At 37.3% G+C, this 24,192-nt stretch overlaps 6 protein-coding genes and 1 long non-coding RNA gene across 7 annotated transcripts; 1 reads left to right on the top strand and 6 right to left on the bottom strand.

The window, feature by feature from the left end:
• The first annotated feature begins 747 nt into the window (after positions 1–747).
• LOC110765586 (cytochrome P450 CYP749A22-like) lies at positions 748–2,990 on the top strand. The gene is made up of 5 exons (XM_021968728.2): positions 748–1,145; positions 1,242–1,465; positions 1,561–1,793; positions 1,925–2,303; positions 2,418–2,990. The coding sequence occupies exons 1-5, from the start codon at positions 860–862 to the stop codon at positions 2,844–2,846; spliced, it is 1,551 nt and encodes a 516-aa protein (XP_021824420.1). The 5' UTR covers positions 748–859; the 3' UTR covers positions 2,847–2,990.
• Positions 2,991–4,151: 1,161 nt separating this feature from the next.
• Positions 4,152–6,637, bottom strand: LOC110765567 (cytochrome P450 CYP749A22-like). The gene is made up of 5 exons (XM_021968703.2): positions 6,243–6,637; positions 5,915–6,138; positions 5,564–5,796; positions 5,093–5,471; positions 4,152–5,001 (listed from the first exon to the last, which is right to left on the bottom strand). The coding sequence occupies exons 1-5, from the start codon at positions 6,523–6,525 to the stop codon at positions 4,573–4,575; spliced, it is 1,548 nt and encodes a 515-aa protein (XP_021824395.1). The 5' UTR covers positions 6,526–6,637; the 3' UTR covers positions 4,152–4,572.
• A 39-nt stretch (positions 6,638–6,676) lies between these two features.
• On the bottom strand, positions 6,677–9,236 carry LOC110765578 (cytochrome P450 CYP749A22-like). Its single transcript, XM_021968721.2, has 5 exons — positions 8,913–9,236; positions 8,612–8,835; positions 8,289–8,521; positions 7,812–8,193; positions 6,677–7,693 (listed from the first exon to the last, which is right to left on the bottom strand). Exons 1-5 carry the CDS (start codon positions 9,193–9,195, stop codon positions 7,265–7,267), a joined length of 1,551 nt encoding a protein of 516 aa, XP_021824413.1. The 5' UTR covers positions 9,196–9,236; the 3' UTR covers positions 6,677–7,264.
• Positions 9,237–9,810: 574 nt separating this feature from the next.
• On the bottom strand, positions 9,811–12,317 carry LOC110765577 (cytochrome P450 CYP749A22). The gene is made up of 5 exons (XM_021968720.2): positions 11,668–12,317; positions 11,367–11,593; positions 11,050–11,282; positions 10,544–10,922; positions 9,811–10,439 (listed from the first exon to the last, which is right to left on the bottom strand). The coding sequence occupies exons 1-5, from the start codon at positions 11,948–11,950 to the stop codon at positions 10,011–10,013; spliced, it is 1,551 nt and encodes a 516-aa protein (XP_021824412.1). The 5' UTR covers positions 11,951–12,317; the 3' UTR covers positions 9,811–10,010.
• A 1,153-nt stretch (positions 12,318–13,470) lies between these two features.
• On the bottom strand, positions 13,471–16,069 carry LOC110765575 (cytochrome P450 CYP749A22). The gene is made up of 5 exons (XM_021968716.2): positions 15,412–16,069; positions 15,085–15,311; positions 14,716–14,948; positions 14,236–14,614; positions 13,471–14,149 (listed from the first exon to the last, which is right to left on the bottom strand). Exons 1-5 carry the CDS (start codon positions 15,692–15,694, stop codon positions 13,721–13,723), a joined length of 1,551 nt encoding a protein of 516 aa, XP_021824408.2. The 5' UTR covers positions 15,695–16,069; the 3' UTR covers positions 13,471–13,720.
• Positions 16,070–18,260: 2,191 nt separating this feature from the next.
• On the bottom strand, positions 18,261–20,549 carry LOC110765579 (cytochrome P450 CYP749A22-like). The gene is made up of 5 exons (XM_021968722.2): positions 20,135–20,549; positions 19,821–20,047; positions 19,497–19,729; positions 18,951–19,329; positions 18,261–18,841 (listed from the first exon to the last, which is right to left on the bottom strand). The coding sequence occupies exons 1-5, from the start codon at positions 20,421–20,423 to the stop codon at positions 18,413–18,415; spliced, it is 1,557 nt and encodes a 518-aa protein (XP_021824414.2). The 5' UTR covers positions 20,424–20,549; the 3' UTR covers positions 18,261–18,412.
• Positions 20,550–20,921: 372 nt separating this feature from the next.
• LOC148297853 (uncharacterized) lies at positions 20,922–23,188 on the bottom strand. Its single transcript, XR_015833045.1, has 4 exons — positions 22,914–23,188; positions 22,491–22,717; positions 22,170–22,399; positions 20,922–21,922 (listed from the first exon to the last, which is right to left on the bottom strand). It is a non-coding gene; the product is annotated as an uncharacterized LOC148297853 (long non-coding RNA).
• Positions 23,189–24,192: the final 1,004 nt, after the last annotated feature.

The raw sequence follows: 24,192 nt of genomic DNA, 5'->3' as shown, positions 1-24,192 counted from the left end.
CCACAATTTAAATATGCTCACTTATGATTTGATAATAAAAATAATTCCCATGTTAATGGTACGTGGTAGCCATTTATGAATTTTTAATTATTTTACGGGTATTCATTATCAATTGCGGTGCGAATAATTCGCCACCAATTCGTACCTTAATCAGTTTCTTTAAAAAAAAAAAATAGACATTAGTTCCTAATTCAATAATACTAGACACGTCAACTTATTATACGCCTATCAAGTAGCGACGCTGGCCTGCTGCTCGTGATAAGCTTAGTTTTAAGCTGCTAGCTCTTTGATTTTGGTTTTTTTAGTACAAGTGATATCTAAACTACAGGAAAGGGGCACTTTGTGATTAATTTGAATTGGCCATTTGTTGCTAGTGACATTTTATACTGAATTATGAATGCAATACCAGAATTTCTAAAAAAATATATAGGTGATCAAGGGGATTTTCTCACACACTATCACAGTGCCCATGGGGTACAAACATGAAACCACCAGTCAGCCCTTCCACTGGGCTAGAGTTTGGTTATCAACTGACGTGACAAATATTTTATGTGAACAAATAACGTGTAGATCTATTAGGCAGTGCCAGTTGGTTTCTCTGCTACATGATAATTCAGCAACAACATGGTCACTCGCCATGTCAACGCCCAAGCATTCAAAGAGAGCCATCTGATTGTTTTATTTTATTTCAACGAAATACACCCAAGCATTTACTATATAAACTGAAGAGAGTCACATGCAGTACACAGCAAACTGACATATATACAAGCTAAAAAAACAAGCTAGAATTGTCTCTTGGGTTTTGGCACATCCGATTTACCCAAACGAAGAAGAAGAAAGAAAGAAAGAAGCTAGAAAAATGAGTTGGTTCGGAATCGGAATGCCAGTAATCACTGTTTCAAGCATGCTATTTGTGTTCCTTGTAGCTCTCATCAGGCTCTTTTACAAGCAATGGTGGACCCCAAATCGCTTCCAGAAATTCATGGATCTCCAGGGAGTCAAAGGCCCTTCTTACAGACTTATCCATGGAAACACCAAAGAAATCATGAGCTTGAAAAAGGAAGCCATGAGCAGGCCCAGAAGCTTATCACATGACATATTCCCTGCAGTTCAGCCTCATACTCACAAATGGTCCAAGATATTTGGTACGTCTTACAAACTCTTCATTAACTATGGTTTTTTATATTTTATAATCTCAATTTGTTCAAAGATAATTAAATTTAGTGATTTTGTTGCAACAGGGAGGAATTTTCTTCAATGGCTTGGTACTCAACCTCAGTTGGTGGTTGCGGAACCTGAGTTGTCCAAAGAGGTCATGAACAACAAAGATAAACTCTTCCGAAAACAGAAGTCCCAAGGCTATGTGAAGAAGCTATTAGGAGACAGCATTTCCATGGCAGAAGGTGAAAAATGGGTCAAGTTAAGAAAGCTGGCCACCCATGCCTTCCATGGAGAGAGCTTACGAGTAAGTTCTTCCTTACAGTTGGTTTATATATATACACATTATTATATTGAATTTAAAATTTGCTAATTGACTGCATGATGATCTTGTATTACCAGAGTATGATTCCAGAAATGATAACTAGCTCTGAGACAATGCTAGAAAGGTGGGTAAATCATGAAGGCAAGGAGATCGAGGTGTACGAAGAATTTAGGTTGTTCACCTCAGAAGTTATTTCCAGGACAGCATTTGGCACCAGCTACTTAGACGGGAAGAACATTTTTGAAATGCTGGGGCAGTTGACCTTCCTTATATTCAAAAATAATTTCAGTCTCAGACTTCCTATCATCAGGTAGCTTCTTTTAACTAAATGATCCTAAAGAATCAATGAGGTTATGTTATAGCTGTGGAATATTTTCCATTCACAACATTAGTGTTGGAGTTGTCACTTCTCATGTTTAGTCTTTTGTTCAAAATTTGCAGTCGGTTTTACAAAACCAGTGATGAGATCAAGTCAGAGAAGCTGGAGAAAGGAATACGCGACATCATAGCAGGGATTGTTAGGAAAAGAGAAAGTATGGCAAAGACTGGAGAAGCAGACGGGTTTGGGCATGATTTTCTTGGAGTACTTTTGAAGGCTCATCATGATACCAATGAAAACCAGAGGATTTCGGTGGATGACATCGTTGATGAATGCAAAACGTTTTACTTTGCTGGACAAGAAACCACTAATTCTTTGCTTGCTTGGACCATCTTTCTTCTGGCACTCGATACGGATTGGCAAGAGGAAGCAAGAAAGGAGGTCCTACAATTATTTGGAAAAGAAAATCCAAACCCTGATGGCCTCAACAAACTAAAAACGGTAAGAAACTCAATCAGTTAATTGCTAGCTTATGTATCTAATGAGTGGTTAAGTTTAAAATCCTCATTTCTTTTATAGCCATCTAATTTTTCATTTGGATGCATGCATATGCAGATGAGTATGATCCTGAATGAATCTCTAAGGCTATATCCTCCAGTTGTTTCCCTTGTTAGGGAAACAGACAAGGAAGTAAGGCTGGGAAAGATGGTTGTTCCGGCTAATGTTGAAGTGCACGTCCCAAATCTATCACTTCATCATGATCCCAAATATTGGGGAGAAGACGTGAACGTTTTCAAACCAGAGAGATTCTCAGAAGGGGTTGCTAAAGCTACTAACAACAACATAGTGGCATTCATACCCTTTGGATTGGGACCTCGAACTTGCGTGGGCATGAACTTCGCAATCGTGGAAGCAAAGATTGCTCTGGTAATGATTCTACAGCGCTACAGCTTCACCCTTTCCCCTGGTTATGTCCACTCTCCCATTCAGTTTATGACAGTTCGCCCACAGCGTGGAGTTCCAGTAATTCTACACTCACTGTGAACTGTGAAGACCAGAATATTTCATTCATTTCAATAAATGTTGTACTTTTAATTCCTCTGGATCATGTGGTAAATGTAAGAGAATGGTAAATGTCTGATGAAACATTTGAAAGAATAAATTCAAAATGCTTTAATTTCATGCCCCATCAGGGACATAATTGGTTATAGCCCATTAATTGTTTCAAAGCTCTACTTAAACTAGTTGCCCAGAAAAAATAAAAAATAAAAATCAATGCCAAAAAGCCATTGCAAGGCCAAACAATTCAAGCAAAGCATAATACTTCAATAACTGGCATTGTCAGATTCTAATCTTGATTGCATATGAATTGAGGCATTTTGCTAATCTAGTATAGTCCTCTTTAACAAGAAAAAAAAACTTTCTTGTAACGGGGATAGCAAACGAGGCCCCAAGTTCTTCACTCATTTCAACACCAAGTTGGTCTTTCAGATTCAAAATTTCTTCATCCTAAATATTTTAACACATGAGATATATCTAATTAATTGTACTTGATTTTAAAAATCATGACAGAGAGTCTTTCAACTTGCAAAGACAAATACGGAAATCTAGGCGACCCATTTGCTTGACTAAACATGCTTTGATTTTTTTTCTTTTTTTCTTTTTTGTCCATGTGAACATTCATTATTATTTTACTTATTTTTAAAACAAAGTCTATATAAGGGGGCAAAGACTTAACCTTTTTTTTTTTTTTTTTTGGTTTAATGAAATAAGGGGGCAAAGACTTTTAACCTTTTGTTATTTTATTTGGCACGTTATTATTTTTCTTGATGCTTAAGGATATTAATTCTTAATTGTTGATGATTGCTCGCCCACATTCATTATTTTTCTTGACATTGTTTTATTTGTCACGTTAGTGTTTTATATATAAGGATATTAAATCATAATTGTTGATGTCACACCAAGGCTGTACTAGTTGTTGCCTTCCTCAATAATATTTTATCACATTTTATAAATTAATAAATAAAATGGTTGAAAACGTATGCAATAATACTTGGTAGCTATTCAGTTAGCGAAGAACAACTCAAATTTGAAAGTCGTCTTCGTTGTCTACACTTTTTATCTGGTGAGTCGGTGACCGTTGGTTTATGTGTTAAAAAAAATCTAAGGGTGCGTTTGGCATCTGATTCATAATCAATTTTTCCTCAAAAAGATCGACTTTGGCTTCGTCTTTGCTCTTCCAGAATTCCTTTTCACTTTTCAATCTGATTTTGGAAGTTTTTGAAATTAGTGGATGGATTTGCTATTTTATGCAGACAACATGTTCGAGCAAATGCCTGAGAAGAAGCCTTTACTAAAATACCACATACAGGTTTCCAATTTTTAATACCAAACAAGTTTTCAAGTTTTCAAGTTTCCAAGTTTCCAATTCAATTGTTCAGATTCAATCCCAATTTTTGAACATGGGCTCCTAATTGCCAACCAAACGAGGCCTAATTTTGGAAAATGGGCCTTTTCGTGTATCAGATTTGGGCCTTCCCTAATGCATGTTTTTGGGGTACGATAAAACTTCCACAATAGTCTGCTCTGTAGTGAAAAACCATTTCCCCTGGCATGCGAAATTTCTGGCACTTTTTGCCAAAGCTGGAAGAGAAGAACTCTCTGATATATAACCACAAAGACATTAATAATGCCTTGGTAAACCAAGTGCAAAATTATACGAAATTCTATTCAGGTTTTGACCATGACACCTCCACATGGTTTACACAGCTCACAGCGGATGTAGCGTTACTCGAACACCATGTTGTGGCCTAACTGTAAGAAAATGAAACGGGGAGTGAACGTAGGCCGGGGAGAGGGTGAAGGAGTAGTGTTGTAGAATCATTGACAGAGCAATCTTTGCTTCAATGGTTGCAAAATTGAAGCCCACACAAGTTCGAGGTCCCATTCCAAAGGGCAAGAATGCGACCATGTTATCCTTGGTAGCTTTAGCAACCCCTTCTGAGAATCGCTCTGGTTTGAAAAGGTGCACGTCTTCTCCCCAAAATTTAGCATTATGATGAAATGCTAGGTTTGGGATTTGCAGTTCAACATTAGCAGGGACTATGAGATTTCCCAGTCTAACTTCCCTCGCGGCTTTCCTTTCGAAGGAAATAACAGGAGAGTATAATCTCAGAGACTCATTGATAATCATACTCATCTGCATTGCATGCATCGAAGTCAAAATTAGACAACAAATCAGCATTTCAAGCTTAAAAGCAAACAATTAATTCACTAATATATTTTCTTACTGTTTTGAGCTTGGAAATGCCCTCAGGGTGTGGAGTTTGTTTGCCAAATAGTTGCAGGACCTCCTTTCTTGCTTCCTCTTGCCAATCTCTATGGAGGGCCAGAAGAAATACAGTCCAAGCAAGCAAAGAATTAGTGGTTTCTTGTCCAGCAAAGTAAAAAGTCTTGCACTCGTCGACCAAATCGTCCACTGAAATCCTCTGCTTCTCATTGGTGTCATGGTGAGCCTTTAAAAGCAATCCAAGAAAATCACTTCCAAACCCGTCTTCCTCTCCAGCCATTGCCTTCTTTGCTCTTTTCTTAATAACCTCCATTACGCTATCGCGTATTCCTTTCTCAAGCTCCGCTGATTCGATTTCATCTCTGGTTTTAAAAATCTTACTGCAATATTGAATGAAAGAACATTGGAGTGATCAATATTCTCTGCAAGCTTAGAAGAAAACTTAGTTTTATGCATAACAAGTCTGAGTTACCTGATACCAGGAAACCTAAGTTTGAGAGCATTTTTGAATGTCAAGAAGGATAACTTCATCAACATCTCAAAGATGTTCTTCCCTTCCAAGTAGCTGCTGCCAAATGCTGTTCTGGAAATCACTTCTGAAGTGAAGAACCTGAATTCGTCATACACTTCAATCTCTTTGCCTTCATGGTTCTTCAACCTTTCAAGCATTGTCACGCCACTAGCTATCATCGCTGGAATCATACTCTGATCAACACAGTCGGAAAATTTTACTTGTAAATTTCAATCCTTCATTTATTCTGTTTCACTTTTAGAAAAATGCTGTTGGAAGAAAGAATCACCAACAATAACGTTAGGAAGTTACTTTTAAGCTCTCTCCATGGAAGGCATGGTTGGCCAGCTTTCGCAACTTGGACCATTTTTCACCTGAGGATCTCGTGAGGCCATCTCCTAATAACTTCTTCACATATCCTAGAGTCTCTGTTTTTTGAAGAGCCCCGTCTTTGTTATTCAGTATCTCTTTGCATATTTCAGGTTCCGTAATGACCAGCTGAGCTTTAGAGCCATGCCATTGAAGATAATTCTTCCCTGTTTCCAAAGATTACCAAAGTTTATTTTGAAGCTAAGTAAGATTAAAAAAGAAAACAGAAAAAATAAACCATAGGTGAAGGAAGAAGAGTTTCTTTCTTTACCATATAACTTGGTCCATAACTGAATATGAGGTTGAACTTGAGGAAAGATGTCATGTGATAAGCTCTTGGGCCAGCTCATAGCTTCCTTTTTCATGTTGGAGATTTCTTTGGTGTTTCCATGGATAAGTCTGTAAGAAGGGCCTTTGATCCCCTGCAGAGCCATCAGCTTCCGTATGCGAACCGGGTTCCACCATAGCTTTTCGAACATCTTGACGAGAGCTAGCAACAACGACAGACACAGAAAGCTTGAGAGAAGGATCACCGGCTCTCCGCACCAACTCATTTTTTCTAATTGTTCTCTCTTGATCTCCTCCTCTGTTTCTTAGTTTTCTTCTTCTTGTGTTCTTTAACAAGCTTCTTGCTCTTAACAAGTCTCTTGCTCTATTTTGATAATAAATATTACTTTGGAAAAATGTTGCCATCGTTGACCTCAAAAATGCGTCTCTTAGCTTCTAATAGACAATGAAAGGCGGGGAATATTGCATATCTGTTTATGCATATCATATGGCGTCACTGATCACGGTGACTTGTTGAAAACCTAAAGCTGGCATTGTCGGCTCATTAAAAACATGACGTATATATGTATATATATATTGGAATCTCAGCTCACGTACGAGTACGATTGTATCCATGTCTAAATATAGGAGAATGATAATAAATAGTGGGACAGGACAGCGGCTCTAATAGCTACCTTCTGTGTTGGCTAAGGTTTATTAAACACTTGGTTGTTGAAACTTGCGGTAATTATTGCAAACTTTAGGTGGAAAGTGTGACCACACAAGAAATGTAGATGTGTGATTGATAGCAACGTTGAACAGAAATCAAATATATTCTCTATCAAAGATGCTATTAAACTCTCTTTCATTGTATTAATTAAGACCTACCATTGTGTTACACTTTTTTCTATATAAGTGATATTGGGGAAGGGCAAATCAAATATAGGACCTCGGATGCATGGACAAATGCTCTTAACCACTTGACCTACAAGACCCTTGCCCATTTTGTTTTCGGTCATGCGCAGGTCACAGTGAGTGTAGAATTACTTGAACTCCGTGTTGTGGGCGAACTGTAATGTACTGCAAAGGAGAGTGGACATAAGCAGGGGAAAGGGTGAAGGAGTAGCGTTGTAGAATCATTGACAATACAATCTTTGCTTCAATGGTTGCGTAGTCCAACCCAACGCAATTTCGAGGTCCCATTCCAAAGGGTAAGAATGCAGCTATTCTGTTCTTTGTGGCTTTAGCAATCCCTTCAGAGAATCGCTCTGGTTTGAAAAGGTGCACGTCTTCTCCCCAGAGTAGAGGCTCATGGTGAATTGCTAGACTTGGGATGAATATTTCAACATTAGCAGGAACTATGAGCTTTCCTAGTCTAACTTCCCTTTCAACTTTCCTTGCAATGGAAACAATAGGAGGATACAACCTTAGAGACTCATTGATGATCATACCCATCTGCATTGCAATTTGCACGCATCAAAAGGAAAAATAGAAAACAAAACAGGATTTTATACAAATTAGTTGAACATTTTTTTGTCACTTGGACAAACAATTGACTGTGTGACATTCTTACTGTTTTTAGTTTGGCAAGGCCATCAGAGTGTGGAGTTTGTTTGCCAAATATTTGCAGGATCTCCTTTCTTGCTTCCTCTTGCCAATCTGTGTGGAGTGCCAGGAGAAAGACAGTCCAAGCCAGCAAAGTATTAGTGGTTTCTTGGGCAGCAAAATAAAATGTCTTGCATTCATCAACCAAATCATCCACCGAAATCCTCTGCTTCTCATTGGAATCATGATGAGCCTTTAAAAGTAATCCAAGAAAATCACTCCCAAAGCTGTCTGTTTCTCCAATCATTATCGCCTTCTCTTCTCGTTTCTTGACAATCTCTATTATGCCCTCACGTATTCCTTTCTCTAGCTTCTTTGATTCGACCTCATCATTGGTTTTAATAAGCTTACTGCAACATAGAATGAAAGATATGAACATGTGAAGTGAGAACAGAACATCATTAAAATTGATAAGTCATAGAGAAATTCAACAAAATGAAGTTACCTGATGCCAGGAAACCTGAATTTGAACAAATTTTTGAATATCAAGAAGTATAACTTCATCAACATCTCAAAAACGTTCTTCCCTTCTAAGTAGCTGCTGCCAAATGCTGTCCTGGAAACCACTTCTGAAGTCAACAATCTAAATTCTTCAAACACCTCAATCTCTTTGCCTTCATGATTTTTCCACCTTTCTAACATCGTCTCAACACTAGCTGTCATTGTTGGAATCATACTCTAGTAAAAAAAAAAACAAACAACAATGCCATATCATACACTTTGAAAATTTGCAAGACTTGGCAGTAACTGTAAGTCTGCACAACTTACTCTTAAGCTATCTCCATGGAAGGCATGGTTGGCCAGCTTTCGCAATTTTCCCCATTTTTCACATTCCGTTGATGCAAGGCCATCTCCTAATAGTTTCTTTACATAGGCTTGAGGCTCCCTTTTGGGATAAGCTCTATGTTTGTTATTCAGTATCTCTTTGCAAAACTCAGGTTCCCCAATAACTAATTGAGCTTGAGAACCATACCACTGCAGAAAATTCTTCCCTGTTGGAAAAAAAAAAGGCCAGATTATTTCTCGGAACAAGATTTAAAAGCCAAGTTAGGTAAGAGTTTATTATTACCATATATCTTGGTCCATGAATGAATATGAGGTTGAACTTTAGGTAATATATCATGTGATAAATTCATGGGCCTTCCCATTGTTTCCTTTTTCATGCTCGTGATTTCTTTGGTGCTTCCATGGATAAGTCTGTAAGAAGGGCCCTTGATTCCCTGCAAAGCCAACATATTCTGGATGCGAATCGGAGTCCACCATAGTTTGTGAAAGATCTTGATGAGAACTAAGAGAAGGAACAAAAACAGAAATCTTGAAAGAGTGATTACTGGATCTCTGAACCAACTCATTTTCCTGGCTATTTTTCTCTTTGGCTGTATCTCTGAACCTACTGATTTCCAATTGGGATACTTATGGATTTATTACTTAATTGGGATGCTTGTGGTATAAGATTATGACACAAAGAAGATGCCAGTTTTGTCCCTAACAAGATGACCCTGCAATATTATATGGCTTCATTGTGGATTATTTGCTTGCTTTGCTAACAACCAATGACGCTGCAACATTATTAAAATTTGTGACTAACTGGAATATACTAAACTTTGTGCAGCCCTCTTTAACAATTCCTTTGTCATGTTGGAGATTTCTTTGGTGTTAATCCACCAAATTTACCCATCACTTCTCTCTTCATTTCCTCTGTAGTCTATTTCTAAGTACCCTTATTTTCTTGGCATGTGCAATGTGCAATTTCTTTGGCTGTTCCCAAGTTTGAAGAAAACTCCCTTATACCTGTTCATTTTTGTACACAAACACGTAAAGCTTGTATTACTTTTGTATTTTCGTTTGCATCAGCGATCAGAATAATGTATATATGTAGGTTCCCATGAACCTTATTATTTTCATATTTTGGGCTATATGCATTAGTAAAGTTCATGCTAATGTGCTGCCTGGGGTCAGAGATGCTCTTTAGGTTCACGAAACATTTTATTTCATCAATGGAAATTCTACCAGAAACATGCAGCAAAGCAGCAGAACAGGAGGTAAGTTTTTACAAAGCTCACAGCAGATATTACAATCTTTTAAAATAACAAGCTAACCATGTCCAAAGACATTAGGTAATCCATACACCGAGTCCAAGATTATAGGCAATTCTGGTTCTTTCTGTTTACAGTGAGTGTAGCATTACTTGAAGTCCATGTTGAGGGCGAACTGTAAGAAGCCGAAAGGGAGAGTGGACATAGGCCGGGGAGAGGGTGAAAGAGTAGCGTTGTAGAATCATTGACAGAACAATCTTTACTTCATTGGTTGCAAAATTCAAACCCACACAATTTCGAGGTCCCATACCAAATGGTAAGAATGTGGCTATGTTATTCTTAGTAGCTTTAGCAACCCCTTCAGAGAATCTCTCCGGTTTGAAAAGATGCACGTCTTGTCCCCAGAATTCAGGCTCATGGTGAAATGCTAAACATGGAATGATGAGTTCAACAGTCGCAGGGATAATGAGGTTTCCCAGCCTAACTTCCCTTTCAGCTTCCCTCTCAAGGGCAACAACAGGCGGATATAACCTCAGAGTCTCATTGATGATCATAGTCATCTGCATGAACATGAATATTTGAAAAAGAAATCAGTATTTCATAGTTAATTAAGAACATTTATGCCACTTGGAGAAGCGATTGATTGAGTACTGGACTTTCTTACTGTTTTTAGTCTGGCAATGCCATCCATATTCGGATTTTGTTTTCCAAATATTTCTAGGACCTCCTTTCTTGCTTCCTCTTGCCAATCCGTATGGATTGCCAAAAGAAAGACAGTCCAAGCAAGCAAACTATTAGAGGTTTCTTGTCCAGCAAAGTAAAATGTCTTGCACTCATCAACTAAATCATCTACTGAAATCCTCTGGTTGTCATTGGCATCATGATGAGCCTTCAAAAGTAATCCAAGAAAATCACTCCCAAAGCCATCTTCTTCTCCAGCCATTGCCTTCTTTTCTCTTTTCTTAACAATCTCTATTATGGAGTTATATACTCCTTTCTCAAGATTCTCTGATTCAATCTCATCGCATGTTTTATAAAACTTACTGTAATATTCAATGAAAGATTTAACATGAGAACTAAACTAATAATCCAAGAACTCGTTTGTGAAAAGTTCTTTGATGTGCAGCAGATGGGGAAAATGAAAAAAAAACAAAAAAACAAAGAATTCACCTGATGCCAGGAATCCTGAGTTTCAAAGAGTTTTTGAAAGATAACAAGGCTAACTTCATCAGCATCTCAAAAATCTTCTCCCCTTCTAAGTAGCTGCTGCCAAATGCTGTCCTGGAAATCACTTCTGAGGTGAGCAACCGAAATTCTTCAAACATCTCAATCTCTTTGCCATCTTGATTTTTCCACCTTTCAAGCATAATCTCAGCACTAGCTATCGTTGCCGGAGTCATACTCTACCATCATACCATTAACAAATTTACTTTCAATTTATGCCTTTCTTATTTTTCTGCCATTCATAAGCAACTTTAAGAACTTACTTTTAAGCTCTCTCCATGGAAAGCATAGTTGGCCACCTTTCTCAATTTTCCCCATTTTTCAGTGTTGGTTGTTGTCACAAGTCCATCTCCCAGTAGCTGCTTCACAAAGCTTTTGGGCTCGCTTTTCGTATAAGCTCTATCTTTGTCGTTCAGTATCTCCTTGCACAACTCAGGTTCCGTGATGATCAATTGAGGTCGAAGACCATACCATTGAAGAAAATTCTTCCCTGTTGCAAAAAGATGACCAAAGTTATTTCAGAACTAAGACTCAAAAACCCTAGTCAATGAGGAGTTTCTTTACCATATAACTTGGTCCAGGAGTGAAAGTGAGGTTGAACTCTGGAAAATATGTCATGTGATAAACCTTTGGGCTTGCCCATGGCTTCATTTTGCATGTTGAAGATTTCTTTGGTGTTTCCATGGACAAGTCTGTAAACAGGGCCTTTGATGCCCTGCAAAGCCATCAGCCTCTGTATGCTTGTTGGTTTCCACCATAGCTTGTGAAAGATCTTGATGAGAGCTAAAAAAAGGAACAGACACGCACAGCTTGAAAGAATGATAGCTACTTCTCCAGAGGAATCCATTTTTTTAGTAAAGTTTTTCTCTTTTGCTAGATTTCTGAACCAGATCAATATTCAGCTCCCGCAGTTGACTATTTAAATTGTCTTGCTCTGTTACTTTTTTGTGTGTGGGTAAAATAGGGGGCAAAGCCCAAACCAAAGAGAATACACAGAAACAAATCTAGGCCTCAAGAGACCATCACCATCTAAAATAGACTGCATCTGATCGGGAGGAGAACTTGCTCTGTTACCACTATCAATTTTGACCCTATCTAAAAAGACGCCTACTTGTATATGAATAAAAATCGCTAGGCTGTAGGCAGGGGCCTAGCACTAGAGGAGTAATCAAGGCCTATTTCTTTTATTTATTTATTATTTAGTCTTATAAATTATTAATTTATACCAAAATTATGCAAAATAAAACGATGTATAAATTATAAAATACTACCATAGTACATCTATCAGTCCCGATCTCTTGGACTACATGAGTCCAAGAGATTGTGATCACCCACCGTTGGATATTAATCCAATGATTCAAAAAAAATTCTTAAAAGGAGTGCAAGAGTGAGTGAACCATTGAATTTACATCCAACGGTGAGTGACCACAAATCTCTTGGACCCCTGTAGTCCAAGAGATCGGGACTAATACATCTATATATATAAAGTAAAAGGTTGAGAATCGTAAAACACTCAAAATATTAGAAAATGGCTTGGTTAATGCAAACATTAAGAATTGAAATTATTAATTAAATGAGGATAATATAGTAAATTCTCATTTTTTTCATATTAAAAAAATTAAAATTAAAAGAAAATTCAAATAATGAATTTTATTTTTATGGAACACAACTATTCATTATCTTTTTTAATTCTAAATTAATTTAAAATATATAAATAAATAAAAAGCATCTCACAGGCGTGGAAGCGCGTGCGAAGAGACTAGTATATATTAAACAAATAGTATAATATTTATTTATTTATACATACTTATTAGTGGTTGCTTTAGTGATTTCATAATGCAAAATCTATTTAATGTTGTATTTTCTAAGGCCCAATCCCAATCAAAATAGGGCATTTGGTTTTATTAGTGTTTCAAGCCTAGGCCCAAGTGAAAGCCCATCTCTCCTTTTGTTTTTTTTTTTATCAACATATAAATAACCCGCGACCTCTCTCTCTCTCTCTCTCTCTCTCTCTCAGAGCAGTGCTCGCCACCCCCAAATCTGAGCCACCATCATCATCCCGTCCTTGACCTTGGAAATTCCAAAATGGCTATTATTTTGGGTCAGACCCGCCCAAGTTAGATGGATTCTTCTTCTCTTCAAAGTGGAATGAACACATATAAAAATGGGTATCCATGTGATTCCCAAGTTGAGATTTAGTAAAAAGAAAGTTGCCTGATGCCAGGAATCCTGACTCTGTGATAAGAAGGTTAACATAAGCTGATGCAACAGTCATTAAGGAGGTTAACAGAGGCTATCACAGCTTTCAATTATTCTCATTAAATTTCAATGTCCTGAGAAAGAACAATCAATGAAAAAGTAAAAAACTTTGTCAAAGAGCCCTTATTACCATCCTTTTCTTATTAATTAGCATTCAGAAACCATCCTTTTCAATCAAATTCATGATTCCATGAAGTTCAAGCTTTGTTTATTGTACAATTGTTGTTGGGGAATGCATTGACTTCAATAACATCCTTTTCTTCTTAATTAGAGTTGAAAGGACAGTTGACAAATAAGCTCGTCTTGTCTCAGAGTGCAAGGCACAACATGGACTTATGTCTACTTGGGCAGTTCAACTTCAAAGTGAATGCAGCATTACCTGAACTCCATGTTGTGGCCGAACTGTAAGATAATGTAAGGGCAAGTGGACATAACCCGGGGAAAGGGTGAAGGCAAAGCGTTGTAGAATCATTGACAGAGCAATCTTTGCTTCAGTGATTGCAAAGTTCAAGCCCACGCAAGTTCGAGGTCCCATTGAAAAGGGTAAGAATGCGCCTATGTTGTTGTTAGTTGCTTTAGCAACTCCTTCTGAGAATCTCTCTGGTTTGAAAAGTTGCACGTCTTGTCCCCAAATTTGAGGATCATGGTGAACTGCTACGATTGAGACAACCACATCAAGATTACTAGGAACAATGAGCTTTCCTAGTCTAACTTCCCTTTCAACGTTCCTTACAACCGAAACAGCAGGGGGATATAACCTTAGAGCCTCATTGAGGATCATACTCATCTGCATCAAAATGAAAAATAGAAAACCGAATCAGGATCTCAAACTTTATTGAGAACATGTTTTTACCACCTAAACAAGTTTCTTACTGTTTTCAGTTTGCCAATGCCATCAAGATTTGGAGTTTGTTTGCCAAATAATTGTAGCACCTCCTTTCTTGCTTCCTCTTGCCAATCCGTATGGAGTGCCAGTAGAAAGACAGTCCAAGCAAGCAAAGTATTAGTGGTTTCTTGTCCAGCAAAGTAAAACGTCTTGCACTCATCAATTAACTCCTGCACCGAAATCCTCTGGTTCTCATTGGCTTCATGATTAGCCTTCAAAAGTAATCCAAGAAAATCACTCCCAAAGCTGTCGTTTTCTCCAGTGATTGTCTTCGTTTCTCTTTTCTTAACCATCTCTATTATGGAGGCATGGATTCCTTTCTCAAGTTTTTCCGATTCGATCTCATCGCTGGTTTTGAAAAACTTACTGCAACATTGAATGAAAGACTAAAAATGAGATAACATAAGTAACTCTCCAAAATAATTTACTTATTTCCTCTTCTCATCAATTGGAGTATTAAAAGTTACCTGATTCCAGGAACCCTGACTTTGAGAAAATTTTTGAATATTAGGAAGCCTAACTTCATCAACATCTCAAAAATGTCCCGACCCTCTACATAGCTGCTGCCAAATGCTGTTCTGGAAATCACTTCCGACGTGAACAATCTAAACTCTTCATACACCTCAATCTCTTTTCCTTCGTAAACTCTCCAACCTTCTAGCATCGATTCAGCACTAGCTACCATTTCTGGAATCATACTCTAGTAAAACAATAATACCATCATGCTATTAGCAGACTTTTCCCTTCAATTTATTATTTTCGTGTTTAAATAGTTGACACAGCTATTACTATAATACTCTTCGCAACAAAGTATCAGTAACTTTAAAAAAACTTACTTTTAAACTCTCTCCATGGAAGGCATGGGTGGCCAGCTTTCGCAGTTTTGCCCATTTTTCAGCTTCGGTTGTCACCACAAGGCCATCTCCCAATAGCTTCTTTGCAATGTTTGTGGGCTCTCTTTTCTGATAAGCTCTGTCTTTGTTATTCAGTATCTCTTTGCACAAGTCAGGTTCTGTAATGACCAACTGAGCCCGACAACCATGCCATTGAAGATAATTCTTCCCTGTAATTGCATGCAAAAATTTCCAAAACTTATCTTGTTTAGAACTAAGATTTAAAAAACAATAGTTAACTAATTGAGATGGCTTGTATTTGTTTGTTACCATAAATCTTGGTCCACGAGTGAATGTGAGGTTGAACTACAGAAAGTATGTCGTGTGATAAAATTTGGGGCCTGGCCATGGCTTCCTTTTTCATGTTGGAGATTTCTTTGGTGTTTCCATGGATGAATCTGTAAGAAGGGCCTTTGATCCCCTGCAAAGCCATCAGCTTCTGTATTCGAATCGGAGTCCACCATAGTTTGTGAAGGATCTTGATGAAAGCTAAGACAAGGAGCAGACACAGAAAGCTAGAAAGAATGACTATTAGGTCTCCCAAACTAGTCATTTTTTTTGGTATTGTTTTCTCTTTGCTTATCTTATCTCTATCTCTATCTCTATCTCTTTCTCTTTCTCTTTCTCTACTGAGTTTTTAAAGCTTTTCTTGCTCCTGATTGTTCAGCAAAAGTAAAAAAAAAAAACCAGTTTTAAATCATGGTTGTGTTAGCTTTTGATTGTTACTTAGCTGTCCTGCTATTTACTAAAATCCAGATGGCAAATATGAATATCATGGTAAAGTGACTCTCCTTGAAACCTTAAGCTGCCATTTGTCGACTTTTGATACATCATGGCTGGTGACTTCATGTTGGAATTATCTCCCGGCTTCGTCACCAATGACATTACCTCGTTTTCTTTCCAGACTTTTCTTGACTTTTCTCAACTTAACAGAGAGACTAGAGCTGCCCTATGAAAATTCTGCTTTGGAAAGTGCTAGTGAACAACCTCTCATCTTTACAACTTTCTATATATAGATAGAGAGAGAGACAGTTCATAATCATCTGTTTCTTACTAGCAGCTGGCACTGGCAGGCATGGCAAATTATGTCCACCACTTTCTGTGATTAGCTGTCTTGGATGGATAAGATTGTAATAAGTGGCTTTTGTGAATTTCCAAAGACCAGAAAAAGCGGTTCATCTGTGAAACATATGACCTAGGGCATCACATGATACAAATAAAGATGACCCCAAAGATAAAAATGTAACAAGTAATTTGATTCACAAGTCTGCATGTACTTATGTTGCCCTGAAAAAAATATATAATATAAAAAGAAAAGGAGGTATATATGTTGAGCCGAAGGGCCACATGTGCTCTCATATTACCCAATTTGTGTAATTCACGTGTTAAGCTTGAAAGTTCATCATATGTGGAGTGAAACTTTAAACTTCCTCCAGTATCAAATAATAAAAGTCACTTTTGGTCCCTTTAGTTTGCCACTTTTACCATTTTATTCCATGTCGTTTTAATTTGGTCAATGTTGTCCATGTAGTTTCAATTTGAAGCAATTCAAGGACAATTCTTAATTTCTGTCAATTTTTTTTAACTTCTGTTAGTTGTGGAGGGGTAATTCGGTCAATAAATTATTTAAAAAATTAATTCATTTTAAAAATAAATAAATATAATAAAATCTTCAAATTGAAAAAACAAAACAAAAGAAAACATTTTTCAATTTGAGATGGGGGTGGCGTTTTCTGGGTTTGGTTTATTGTTCTTGTTCTTGTTTTTATTTTTTCAATTTTTTGTTATTTTATTCTTTAAGATATATTTGTTCTTGTTCTTGTTTTTTTAAATTTGTGGTGCGTGGAGAGAGGTTGCAATGGGGTGGAATTGGGTTTGGCTGGGTTTTTTTTTTTTTTTTTCAATTTGAAGATTTTACTATATATTGTCTTTAATATTTATTTTTAAAATGAATGAATTTTTCTAATAATTTGCTGATGGAATTACCACTCCACAACTAACAGAAGTTATAAAAAAAAGACATAAATTAAGGATTATCCTTAAATTGCTTCAAATTGAAACTACAGATATAAAATTGATCAAATTGAAATGACATGGACTAAACTAATAAAAGTGTCAAACTACAAAGACCAAAAGTGACTTTTTGCCCCTCGTATGGAGTCACCACTTTGGCCAGCACTTTACCCCTTACAGGCCGACCCGGTGTGAGCGGGGATTAGTCTGGGTTGTGATTAAGGCTTAAAGGTGCCACCCATAGTTGGGGTCCATCCAGGACCACCTCGTGGTTCAGAAAAAAAAAAAAAAAAAAGTGACTTTTTGCCATCAAATAAATAATGACCCTGACGCACAAGCATAGAGATAGAGTTCGATTTAGACTTTGCCAAATGGGGAGACTGAACTGTACATACGGAGAAGCAAAAGAGGATTTGAATTCCTAGACAATGACATTTATTTTTTTATTCATTTTTTAAAATTCACACACGGACCTAAAGGCATTCCCTGTATTGCCAAATTTGGGCTTCATGTTAGGCTTCACGTTTAAAAAGATAGCATATGGGCTTATATCCAGTTCCAACGACGAAACGACAAAAGGCATGCTTAACAATTTGACACATTCTTGTAAAAACGGCATTCTATTCTATTATCACTTGATCTTCTCCTGTATTGGAAGGGAACTTCTTCTACTACTAGTCACTACTTCAACTTGGAGAATGGTTTATTATAATAATTATGTTTATGAATAAAGAGTGGTAGTATTCTATTTCCTTGCTTTTTTTGTTAATCTTCCTATATCAATTGTCGTCCCTATTTTATGTTAATGAAATTACGTGTTACCCGAATCTTCTTCGGTTTCGGACTAATTGCGATTACATATTGTGTTTAAGGTTTCTGTCATTTCTTAATTTGTTATGGATGATGCACTCAAACTGAAAATGTCCCATGATCAGTTTCTTCAGTATTTCTATTGCAGCAGTGAAATGGTCACTTTCATATTATATTATATTATATTATATTGGTCCTTCGGACGTCTATAATATTGGCATATTCTAACATATTACCTTTTTCTGGATGGATGCTTTAAGATTTAAGATTCTTTCTCCCAATCCCAAACCAAAAAAGAAGAAATAAACTATTGTATTATCCAACAATAATGCCAAACATGAGGCAACAATAGCTTGGAAAGTTGAAATTGACTAATAATACAACGAGTTTATCAATTTCACTTCATGACCAGAGGCGTTATTATTGATGTCTGTGTTCTGGATACTTGTCAAAGTGAATGTAGCATTACTTGAACTCCACGGAGTGGGCGATTTGTTACTTGCTGAAAGGGCAAGTGGACATAGCCCGGGGAGAGGGTGAAGGAGTAGCGTTGTAGAACCATCGACAGCGCAATCTTTGCTTCAATGGTCGCAAAGTTCAATCCCACACAAGTTCGAGGTCCTACTCCAAAGGGTAGGAAAGCGCCCGCGTTATTGTTACTCGCTTTAGCAACCCCTTCTGCGAATCGCTCTGGTTTGAAAAGTTGCGCGTCTTGTCCCCAGATTAGAGGATCATGGTGAAGTGATAGGCATGACATTACCAAGTCAACATTAGCAGGAACAATCAGCTTTCCTAGTTTAACTTCCCTTTCAGCTTTCCTTAACAGAGTACCAACAGGGGAATATAACCTTAGACACTCATTGATCACCATACTCATCTGCATCCAAACGAAACAAAAAAAAAAACAAATCAGGTTTTGAATCTTAATTGAGTACATGTTTCTGCCACTTAGAACACGCTAATGATTGAGTTCTTGACTTTCTTACTGTTTTCAGTTTGGCAATACCATCAGGGTTTGGAGTTTGTTTGCCAAACATTTGTATGACCTCTTTTCTTGCTTCCTCTTGCCAATCCGTGTGGTGTGCCAAAAGAAAGACAGTCCAAGCAAGCAAAGAATTAGTAGTTTCTTGTCCAGCGACGTAAAACGTCTTGCAATCATCAATTAAATCATCCACTGAAATCCTCTGGCTGTCGTTGGCATCATGATGAGCCTTCACAAGTAATCCAAGAAAATCACTCCCAAAGCTGTCTTCTCCTCCAGTCATCACCTTCTCTTCTCTTTTCCTGACAATCCCTAATATGGAGGCACGTACATCTTTTTCAAGTTTCTCAGATTCGATCTCATCGCCAGTTTTGAAAAGCTTACTGCAACATGAGAACAATAAAATGATAATAGAGAAGATTGGTTCTCTGCATAACAAGCCTCGTTGATCAATAAATCACCGAATCAATACAAATATAGACAAAAAAGAGATTATATGGCTATCCCCATTTGGTTCCCCACATTCAGATTTAGTTGTAAGGAAGTTTACCTGATGCCAGGAACCCTTATTGTGAGAGAATTTTTGGTAAACAGGAAGCCTAATTTCATCAACATCTCAAAAATGTGTTGTCCTTCTATATAGCTGCTGCCAAATGCTGTTCTTGAAATCACTTCTGAAGTGAAAATCCTAAACTCTTCAAACACCTCAATCTCTTTCCCTTCATAATTTTTCCACCTCTCTAGCATTGTCTCTGCACTAGCTACCATTGCTGGAATCATACTCTAGCAAAACAACACCATCATGCAGTCAATTAGCAAACTTAGTCTTCAATTAATGGATTCTAATGAAGTACCAGAAACTCTAAAAACTTACTTTTAAGCTCTCTCCATGGAAGGCGTGGGTGGCGAGCTTTCGCATTTTTGCCCATTTTTCACCTTCTGCTGTTGTCACAAGTCCATCTCCTAAGAGCTTCTTCACAAAGTTTTCGGGCTCTCTTTTGGGATAAACTTTGTCTTTGTTATTCAGTATCTCTTTGCATAACTCAGGCTCCGTGATGACCAATTGAGCCTTAGAACCATGCCACTGAAGATAGTTCTTCCCTGTTGATAAATAAATATGACCAAAATTTAACTTGGAACTCAGATTTCAAAACAATAGTTAAGTAATTAAGACCGTTTGTTTGTTACCATATATCTTGGTCCATGAGTGAACGTGAGGTTGAACTACAGAAAGTACTTCGTGGGACGAACTCAAACTCTTAGGCTTGCTCATGGCTTCCTTGATCATGTTGGAGATGTCCTTGGTGTTGCCATGGATAAGTCTGTAAGGAGGGCCTTTGATGCCCTGCGAGGCCATCAGCTTCTGCAAGCGAGCCGGAGCCCACCATAGCTTGTGAAGGATCTTGATGAGAACTAAGACAAGGAGCAGACACAGAAAGCTTGAAACAATGATTACTAGGCCTCCCAAAGAAGTCATCTTTTGGTATTGTCTTTCTCTGAACCTATGGGGTTTTAAAGAGTCTACGGTTATGGAAGTACATTCTTGCTCTGTGTTCTTAAAACGAATTATTAAAAGGCCACTTTAGACCCTTCTACGTCACCTACAACTTACAACTTACTCGTGTTAGCTTCTGATTGTGCGCTTCAAATTACGTCCTACTTTTGCCATGTTAATCTATATATAAAGCAAAAGCCAGAGAATTGTGAAACATTCAAAATACCAGAAAATGTCATTGGTTAATGCAAACATTAAGAATTGAAATTATTAATTAAATAAGGATAATATGGTAAATTCACACTTTTTCATATTAAAATAAAAGAAAAATAAGATAATGGATCCTATTTTTATGGAACACAACTACCCATTATCTATTTTAATTCTAAAATAAATAATTTTATTTTTTTAAAAAAGCCTCTCACAAGCGCGGAAGCGCATGCAGAAAGGCTAGTATATTATTAAATTAAATTCGCAAAACTCTCTCTATTACCCTGTTTATAAAAATTTCCAACTTAACAGGAAATCATTGAGCAAAGCTCAAATAGGAAAAAACTAATGGGATGTTAGTTGGATTAGTTCGGGTATTTGATGTGCTCCCAAGTGATCATCGGTTCAAGTCCCCATGATACCATTTCATGAAGAGATGTTGCACTATAGGATTTTGTCTTTGCGTGGGCTGTCACTTGGGCTTAGCTCCGGTTGCGTTGGGCTCATTTCTAATGTTTCATGAAGAGGTAATATTTCGTTAAGTAATTCTAGCAACTTTCTCTCTAACCCTCTCTTTTGAACCTTCTCCATTTTTCTAATGACATGTGTCACTTTTGTTACACTTCAAACAATTTAATTCATGTCAAATAAGATGTACATTCCTAATTAGTCTAAGTAAATTATTTGATTCTCTAAGATTATAGGCTCATAATTACATTCTTAGAATAGTTTTCTAGGGTATGTACGTAATATATTCTTCCTATTGTTGTACATTAGAATATTAATGAAATATTATTTCACCCAATCTGAGATGGTATAAGAGCAGTTGATCATGACTGTCTCTTGACCCAACCCTAACAATGGCTTCCACAACAGCAACCGTCATACAAACCCAACACTAACCTTCGCTCCAAACATTCATATCATTGTTCACATCATTCAACAAGAATTCAACCCAGCACCAGCCCATAGTCCATCTCACAAACCAATTCAATGTCAAATCACTTTTTTGTTTTATTCTCATCCTTTGAAAATCACTTTCCACCGTTCTCTTTGCTTTTCCCCTCAGCCAAATGTTTTTTTTGTCTTTTTTCTCATCACTTGTAAGCCAATATCATGGCTAACGATGATGGATCAGCAAACACCAATCAATCCTTGGTGTCGGGAGGCTCCAACACCACCACACAAATCGTCACTTTGTAGAGTGACACCTCCAACTTCTCGGCAGGAATCAAACTGGATACGAATAATTATTCTCTGTGGCATCAAGTCTGCACATCATGTACGAGGAGACGAGTCCATGAGGATGAAGAAAATGTGGCTAAGGCATAGACGATTAGGGCATACTTCTTTTGGTTATGGAATAATAAAAAGATAATAGAGAAGATTGGTTCTCTGCATAACAAGCCTCATTGATCAATAAATCAGCGAATCAATATAAATATAAACAAAAAAAGAAATTATATGGCTATCCCCATTTGGTTCCCCACATTCAGATTTAGTTGTAAGGAAGTTTACCTGATGCCAGGAACCCTTATTGTGAGAGAATTTTTGGTTAACATGAAGCCTAATTTCATCAACATCTCAAAAATGCGTTGTCCTATATAGCTGCTGCCAAATGCTGTTCTTGAAATCACTTCTGAAGTGAAAATCCTAAACTCTTCAAACACCTCAATCTCTTTCCCTTCATAATTTTTCCACCTCTCTAGCATTGTCTCTGCACTAGCTACCATTGCTGGAATCATACTCTAGCAAAACAACACCATCATGCAGTCAATTAGCAAACTTAGTCTTCAATTAATTGATTCTAAGGAAGTACTAGAAACTCTAAAAACTTACTTTTAAGCTCTCTCCATGGAAGGCGTGGGTGGCGAGCTTTCGCATTTTTGCCCATTTTTCACCTTCTGCTGTTGTCACAAGTCCATCTCCTAAGAGCTTCTTCACAAAGTTTTCGGGCTCTCTTTTGGGATAAACTTTGTCTTTGTTATTCAGTATCTCTTTGCATAACTCAGGCTCCGTGATGACCAATTGAGTCTTAGAACCATGCTACTGAAGATAGTTCTTCCCTGTTGATAAATAAATATGACCAAAATTTAACTTGGAACTCAGTTTTCAAAAAAATAGTTTAAGTAATTAAGACCGTTTGTTTGTTACCATATATCTTGGTCCATGAGTGAACGTGAGGTTGAACTGTTAAGAATTAGATTTAAACTCTAATAAACAAAACAACTAACAACTTTTATCATGAACTACAGAAAGTACTTCGTGGGACGAACTCAAACTCTTAGGCTTGCTCATGGCTTCCTTGATCATGTTGGAGATGTCCTTGGTGTTGCCATGGATAAGTCTGTAAGGAGGGCCTTTGATGCCCTGCGAGGTCATCAGCTTCTGCAAGCGAGCCGGAGCCCACTATAGCTTGTGAAGGATCTTGATGAGAACTAAGACAAGGAGCAGACACAGAAAGCTTGAAACAATGATTACTAGGCCTCCCAAAGAAGTCACCTTTTGGTATTGTCTTTCTCTGAACCTATGGGGTTTTAAAGAGTCTACGGTTATGGAAGTATATTCTTGCTCTGTGTTCTTAAAACGAATTATTAAAAGGCCACTTTAGACCCTTCTACATCACCTACAACTTTCAACTTACTCGTGTTAGCTTCTGATTGTGCACTTCAAATTACGTCCTACTTTTGCCATGTTAATATATTATTAAAGTAATTCGCAAAACTCTCTTTATTATCCTGTTTATAAAAATTTCCAACTTAACAGGAAAGCATTGAGCATAGCTCCGCTACGAAAAAACTAATGGGATGTTAGACCTCAAGCATTTGATGTGCTCCCAAGCAGCCATCGGTTCAAGTCCCCATGGTACCATTTCATGAAAAGATGCTGCACTAAATGATTTCGTCTTTGCGTGGGCTGTCACTTGGGCTCAATTCCGGTTGCGTTGGGCTCATTTCTAATGTTTCATGAAGAGGTAATATCTCATTGGGGAATGCTAGCAACATTCTCCCTACCTTTCTCTTTTGAATCTTCTCTCTTTTCTTAATGACATGTGTCACTTTTGTTGCACTGAAAATAATGTAATTAATGTCAAATGAGTTGTACATTCCTAATTAATCTAAGTTAACTGTTTGATTCTACAAGATTATAGGCTCATAATTACATTCCTAGACTCTGTATATATATATATTGGGGATTCATATTGTTGTACATTAGAATAACAATGAAATATTATTTCATTCAATCTAGGATGATATCAGAGCAGTCGATCATGACTGTCTCTTAATCTAACCCTGACAATCGCTTCCGCAGCAACAGCCGTTATACAAACCCAACACTGACCTTCGCTCAAAACATTCAAATCATTGTTCACATTATTCAACAAGTATACAGTATACAACCCAGCACCAGCCCATATTCCATCTCACAAACCAATTCAATTTTACCTTTCTTCTAGTCAAATCACTTTTTTGTTTTATTCTCATCCTTTGTAAATCACTTTCCACCGTTCTCTTTGCTTTTCCCCTCAGCCCAATATTTT

The sequence above is a fragment of the Prunus avium genome, chromosome 1, assembly GCF_965620075.1.
Source record: "Prunus avium chromosome 1, drPruAviu1.hap1.1, whole genome shotgun sequence".
In the NCBI taxonomy this organism is placed as follows: Eukaryota; Viridiplantae; Streptophyta; class Magnoliopsida; order Rosales; family Rosaceae; genus Prunus; species Prunus avium.
Note: the sequence above shows the minus strand (reverse complement) of the source record. Positions and strands in the feature narration are given on the sequence as shown.

Bases quoted from the DNA above. Each gene is read 5' to 3' on its own strand.
- LOC110765567 (XM_021968703.2), bottom strand. From the start codon at position 6,525: ATGAGTTGGTGCGGAGAGCCGGTGATCCTTCTCTCAAGCTTTCTGTGT. The intron at 6,139-6,242 runs GTAAAGAAAGAA...CTTTGGAAACAG, and splicing joins GTTATGGACCAAGTTATATG to GGAAGAATTATCTTCAATGG. The intron at 5,797-5,914 runs GTAACTTCCTAA...TGTGTTGATCAG, and splicing joins TCCATGGAGAGAGCTTAAAA to AGTATGATTCCAGCGATGAT.
- LOC110765575 (XM_021968716.2), bottom strand. From the start codon at position 15,694: ATGACTAGTTTGGGAGACCTAATAGTCATTCTTTCTAGCTTTCTGTGT. The intron at 14,615-14,715 runs GTAACTTTTAAT...TCAATGTTGCAG, and splicing joins GTCAGGGTTCCTGGAATCAG to TAAGTTTTTCAAAACCAGCG. The intron at 14,150-14,235 runs GTAAGAAACTTG...ATTTTGATGCAG, and splicing joins GCATTGGCAAACTGAAAACA to ATGAGTATGATCCTCAATGA.
- LOC110765577 (XM_021968720.2), bottom strand. From the start codon at position 11,950: ATGGATTCCTCTGGAGAAGTAGCTATCATTCTTTCAAGCTGTGCGTGT. The intron at 10,923-11,049 runs GTGAATTCTTTG...TGAATATTACAG, and splicing joins CTCAGGATTCCTGGCATCAG to TAAGTTTTATAAAACATGCG. The intron at 10,440-10,543 runs GTAAGAAAGTCC...ATGTTCATGCAG, and splicing joins GCATTGCCAGACTAAAAACA to ATGACTATGATCATCAATGA.
- LOC110765579 (XM_021968722.2), bottom strand. From the start codon at position 20,423: ATGACTTCTTTGGGAGGCCTAGTAATCATTGTTTCAAGCTTTCTGTGT. The intron at 19,730-19,820 runs GTAAGTTTTTAG...TTGTTTTGCTAG, and splicing joins TCCATGGAGAGAGCTTAAAA to AGTATGATTCCAGCAATGGT. The intron at 19,330-19,496 runs GTAAACTTCCTT...CTCATGTTGCAG, and splicing joins ATAAGGGTTCCTGGCATCAG to TAAGCTTTTCAAAACTGGCG.
- LOC110765578 (XM_021968721.2), bottom strand. From the start codon at position 9,195: ATGAGTTGGTTCAGAGATCCAGTAATCACTCTTTCAAGATTTCTGTTT. The intron at 8,836-8,912 runs GTAATAATAAAC...TTTTTCCAACAG, and splicing joins TTCATGGACCAAGATATATG to GGAAGAATTTTCTGCAGTGG. The intron at 7,694-7,811 runs GTAAGAATGTCA...ATTGCAATGCAG, and splicing joins GCCTTGCCAAACTAAAAACA to ATGGGTATGATCATCAATGA.
- LOC110765586 (XM_021968728.2), top strand. From the start codon at position 860: ATGAGTTGGTTCGGAATCGGAATGCCAGTAATCACTGTTTCAAGCATG. The intron at 1,466-1,560 runs GTAAGTTCTTCC...TTGTATTACCAG, and splicing joins TCCATGGAGAGAGCTTACGA to AGTATGATTCCAGAAATGAT. The intron at 1,794-1,924 runs GTAGCTTCTTTT...CAAAATTTGCAG, and splicing joins CTCAGACTTCCTATCATCAG to TCGGTTTTACAAAACCAGTG.